Source organism: Lygodium microphyllum, chromosome 2, assembly GCF_053477565.2.
Source record: "Lygodium microphyllum isolate KBCC chromosome 2, Lygodium_microphyllum_v1.1.10, whole genome shotgun sequence".
Classification (NCBI taxonomy): Eukaryota; Viridiplantae; Streptophyta; class Polypodiopsida; order Schizaeales; family Lygodiaceae; genus Lygodium; species Lygodium microphyllum.
The window spans coordinates 146,503,639-146,508,625 of record NC_141136.1 but is presented as its reverse complement, the minus strand read 5'-3'; the positions used below and the strand labels follow the sequence as shown (position 1 = coordinate 146,508,625).

Here is a 4,987-nt window from a genome sequence, read left to right as displayed (position 1 = left end):
CGTGCATGCGACATATAAAGATTGTTTCATTTACTTCAAGAATTAGTAAAGCGGCTTGTGGGAGGAGGTGCTGAGGGCAGTCCATAGGAGGTACCCAAATCCTAAGGCTCAGCAATTCTCAGATGATTAGGGATGCACAAGAGTAAGGGATTTGCTTCACAACAAAAGATCCCACCTCATGACATGCGCCAAGGAGTCAGTGCGGAGACAAGAGGAGGGGCGTGGAGCCTATAGCCAACCACCTATGTGCCACCGCATAGAGTGGAAGAAAGCCAAGAAGAAAGCAGTAGAGAAAGTAAAGAGTCGCCAGTAGGCAGAGGCGCGACGCATCCAAATGGAAACTATGGGATCGTTACATTACGGATGGGGCGGCAGAGAGTCATGGGAGGTAGAGTTTGTAAGTATATTTTGATTTCTAGTTTTTTTAAATTTATATTTTTTTCAATTCTTTATATAATTTCTTCTAATACATTGTGTCTCATAATTGTTTGTATATCATAATTGTTTTGCAGACTACTATCGTTGGTAGGATACCTACTCCTAGAGAGGTAGGATACCATTGAGGCTATAACTGCGCAGCCACATGGCTTCACCTCTATGAGGAGGGTCTCATCACTGAGGAGCAATACAACTAGGCTATGAGGATTTGACAGCTAGAGGAGATATGTTTTTCTTACTTTCTCATTAAACGTATGGCTAATTATAACTTTTTCTTTGTAATTGTACGTAAGCAACCTTGATCTTTTGTGTGTGTAGGCAAACCTTGATGTGGAGCATAGCGAGGAGGGGGATAGCGATGCCAATAGCGATGGTGGTGCTAGCGAAGATGTTTCTTCTTCTAATTCGTAGAGGAGCACCATACCTCCTCTATGGCCTTGTTTCCTTGTTTTTTTATTATCCATCTTTGAGCCTATTGCTTGCAGCCAGGCTTTAGGTCACAAGCACTTAAACTCCCTATATAAATGTGTTTTATATATAATGAATACATGGATTTTTGTTTTCAATTCTCATGCCTTTAGATCCATTGTGTTTTTTCCAAATGCACAATTTGATGTATGGGAGGGGAAAAAAAAACTAGAGAGCAACCACATGCTCTCTGTTTTTTTTTTTCAATTCTGTGCTTCACGCCTATTTGTGCTTCTAAATTGCAGAAAATGCGCGTCTATACTCACGTCTAGAATGCAAAGTACACGCGCCCATAGACGCGCTATATAATTCAAAATAATAAAAAGAAATTAAATATCTTTTTAAAGAAAATGAGATTTTTAGTTTTGCGATCGCGTCTACTAGAGCATGTAAAAGTGTGTCTATACACGTGTCTATGTGCTCGTCTAATCTTCCATGTAGAAGCACTTGTAGATGCATAAAAGAAATTAAATAAATAATAATTTTGATTTTCGTATGCGCGTTTATTTATGCATGTATATGCGCGTCTAAAGTGCGTCTATTGGTGCATGTGGATTTCCTTATACACACGACTATAGACACGAAATGGTACACGCGCATTTAAACGGGCTTATAGACGCGCCCTTAAGATTTTCTCTCAATTCAAAAATCGTGTCTAAGAGCGCGTCTAAGAGGCCTTTTTGTTGTAGTATAAGTGTTTTAATAATGCAATGATGCGAGAAAATTTCAATTGAAGAATCATTTTGTGTGAGCTCGCTAACAAACATCAAATTCTTTGCAAGGCCACGGATGTAATAAACTTGGCGAATAGGAGTTATTTCACGTGTTGCAAGTTTCAAGTAAACCTCCCCAACTCCTTCAGCATGATAAAGTCCATTATCACCAAAGTGGACAGTCATCCGTGATTGTAAAGGTCTATAATTCAACACCCAGTCAAGTGTCCATGTTATATTATGGGTAGCACCTGTGTCAAGGTACCATACGGTAGACTCTTCGGTGGTTAAAGCCGAAGCTATAAACAATTGAAGGGTTTGTTCCTCCTCTTCACCATATTCTTGCAGAGATACTTCAATGGTTGCAATATTCGCTTGATTGCGAGATCAAATGTAACCCCTAGATGCAGGACGACGAGTATGATAGTCATGTATGACATGGCCACATCGTTTACAGTAGGTACAAAAGGACCAGTGTTGAGGATTAGGACCTGCATTCCTAAAGCGCAAAGAAGATTGATAGGTCTGGGATTTATTACTACTCATGGGTGATTTATGCCACTGATTAACTAAATTAGGTGAAGACCTTGGGTTTGGGGATGGGCGGAAAGAAGAGGATCGCCTACCAAGGGGAGTAAATCAGGGTCCTCTTGCAAGCATAGCATGTTGGGGATTTGTTGTCTTACCCCTTAGTTGGTCTTCTTGATGAATCAATGCAAAGAGTTCATTGATTGCCAATGTAGAGTTGGTAGAATGAGTACTTATAAAAGATTGCTAGGTTTCGGGCAAGGTAGCAAGAAGGGATCAGTGGCTTGTTGCCAAGTTTCCAGGAATGCTTCTGTTGTTGAATAGTTTTTCAATGTGGGCATTATTTTCTACTGCTAATCAAGAGCATTATATAGAAAACAGATAGGAGAGAGAGATAAAGATTCTTGATACACAGTAGCGATCATATTGATGAAGAATGCGTATTTTACAAGGTAGGTTGCATTAAAAAGGTGCGTAACTTTTCTTGACTATTCGGCTTATTTTAGTTTTATTGTTTTATTTTAAGATTTAATTGGTTTTATTTTAAACTGTTCACACAAAATTCCGAATAGCCCCCGACTTCTAGATGCCGACCAAGTTTGGGGACTGTTAGAAAGTTCGTTGGTTGTGGTTCTCTGTTTTCGCTCTTCTTGGTATTATGGGGTGGTCCATCATGCACCTAATCAGACAGCACGCTGCGCTCCAGGTCCTGCTCTTAATTCTGTGTTGCACCACAGAAGGAACCGGAACGGCATGGCTGCGGTCACGGTACTCAAAGACTTCCGACATTACCACGGGATGGAGTCAACGTGTCAAGGATTGGCCGGGTCGAATGAGTCATTGGCACGAAGCGTTGAATAAGCGCGAGCAGGAGGAGCTGGACGTCATTCAGAAGCCTATCGTAATGGGGCTGCGGCATAGGGACCATCCGGAGTCGCCGTTCCGGCCCAAAAACGCAACTCGGCAGCAGCTCTTCGAGGAGGCTGCCGGAAGGGAGGAGGCTCGGATGGTGGACCGTCGACGCATGCAGGAGCAGATCAGGAGAAGATCATCAGGGAGGCTCGACCCGCTGGGAGACAGGGAGACACCATTGCCTCAGTCGGACGACGCATTCTCCGGCCGGGTCTCTCCGGGAGCCCATACCTCGGAATTCTACATCCAGATCGCAGTGGGCGTCCCGCCCAGCCAGCCCCAGTCCTTGCTCGTTGACACGAGCTCTCACCTCACCTGGCTCCAATGTAGCCCCTGCCCTGCGGATACGTGCATCAGCGCGACCTCTCCTCTCTGGAACCCTTCGAATTCTTCCACCTACATGCCTATTCTCTGCGACGACGACGCCCATGTGTGCAAACACCGGCTCCCCGACCTAACATCTTGCGTTGCCGCCTCGGTTCCGTGGAAAGGTAACCTTCAGTGCGCCTACAGCCTCCAATACCCTGACTATCACCAGCAAGGTCCCGGCGCCACTGTCTCGGGGGTATACGGGATGGATAACCTCCAGCTTGTCGACGCCAACAGCTTCGTCCAAGACGTCGTGTTCGGCTGCGCTCACAATGTGACCGGCTTCACGGAAGGCGCTGGCGTTCTAGGGTTAGGGCTCGGCGAGTACACCCTCCATGCGCAGATTAATGCTAGCCTCTTTTTCTGCCTGCCCAGCGTATTCACTCAGGTGTCGCAGCAAGGCTTCTTGGGGTTCGGATCCATGAATCTGCCGGATGGGATGGCCTTTACAGGGATGCACTACCAGGAACGTGGAGGCTACTATGTGGATATGACTGGGGTCAGCGTCAGCAGTAAACTGCTGAATATCGACTCGCAGTTGGATCTGACGACGCCCGGCGTCTTGATAGACATCGGGACGACCTTCACCCAGCTGCATCCTAACGTATTCAACGCTTTTGCTGCGGCCATCAACGACGCCACCACGGACTTCAAGCCCAGCGCAAGGCCGCACCCGTTCTGTTACCAGTTCGATGGCGGAATCATCCCTGATACATTCCCTCAGGTGGCATTCCAGTTTGATGGCGGCGGTGTCCTGAACCTCACTCCCAATCAAGTCCTCATCCCCATCCCTGTCGATGACAAATTCGATTTCTGCCTCGCCATCCAAAACTCCACGGTCGGCTACACAATCATTGGCAACGCTCAGCTCGCCGGCGTCCTTGTGGAACTCAACGTTCATACCAACATTGTCGGCTTTGCTCACTACGATTGCACAGTTACATGACTTTTGGCTCATTTATATGGTGTACAATGTACATTCCTGCTCAACATTTTGGCTCCTTATGCTGCAGATTGTCACAACACTTTTGCCTTTCCAATGTGAAAATTTTCGGGGTAATAAAATTGAGCTTTTAATCTGGAGTTTTTACAACATATGACATACTTTTAGAGTTTTTCAAAAGGTTTGCTATTTGGTGATGAATAAAATTGCATACAAATCACCATTAGGGTGTTTTTGAGAAAAATGTTATTTGCAAATGGCATCCATTGTGAGCATATTGCTTTATGGGAGACATTTTTTATTAAAGGTTATTTGTACCAAAAGCTTACCCTTGAAGATTGTGAATGCCCTTTTATGTATGTTTGCAACCATGTGCTCCACCATGATGTATATTTAGGTCATTGGTGGATGCTAATTGGATGGGTATGCTACTGAATATCCAATGCAACCCACCCATTACCCATAACCTTTGTAACGTGCCTGCTCCTCAAATCGCGGGACATGTTTTAGCAGTCTATCAAGAGATATATCTAGAAGACGCCACCCGGCACTCCCAAGGAATGACATGGGGTTTGCCAACTAGGGTCTCTCAAGTCTGCCTCGCAACGGAACTTAT

General features: G+C 45.1%; 1 protein-coding gene across 1 annotated transcript; it reads left to right on the top strand.

Annotated features, from left to right (window-relative positions):
- The first annotated feature begins 2,820 nt into the window (after window positions 1-2,820).
- LOC148040441 (aspartyl protease AED1-like) lies at window positions 2,821-4,374 on the top strand. The gene has a single exon (XM_087664002.1). The coding sequence runs from the start codon at window positions 2,821-2,823 to the stop codon at window positions 4,372-4,374; it is 1,554 nt and encodes a 517-aa protein (XP_087520128.1).
- The last annotated feature ends 613 nt before the right edge of the window (window positions 4,375-4,987 follow it).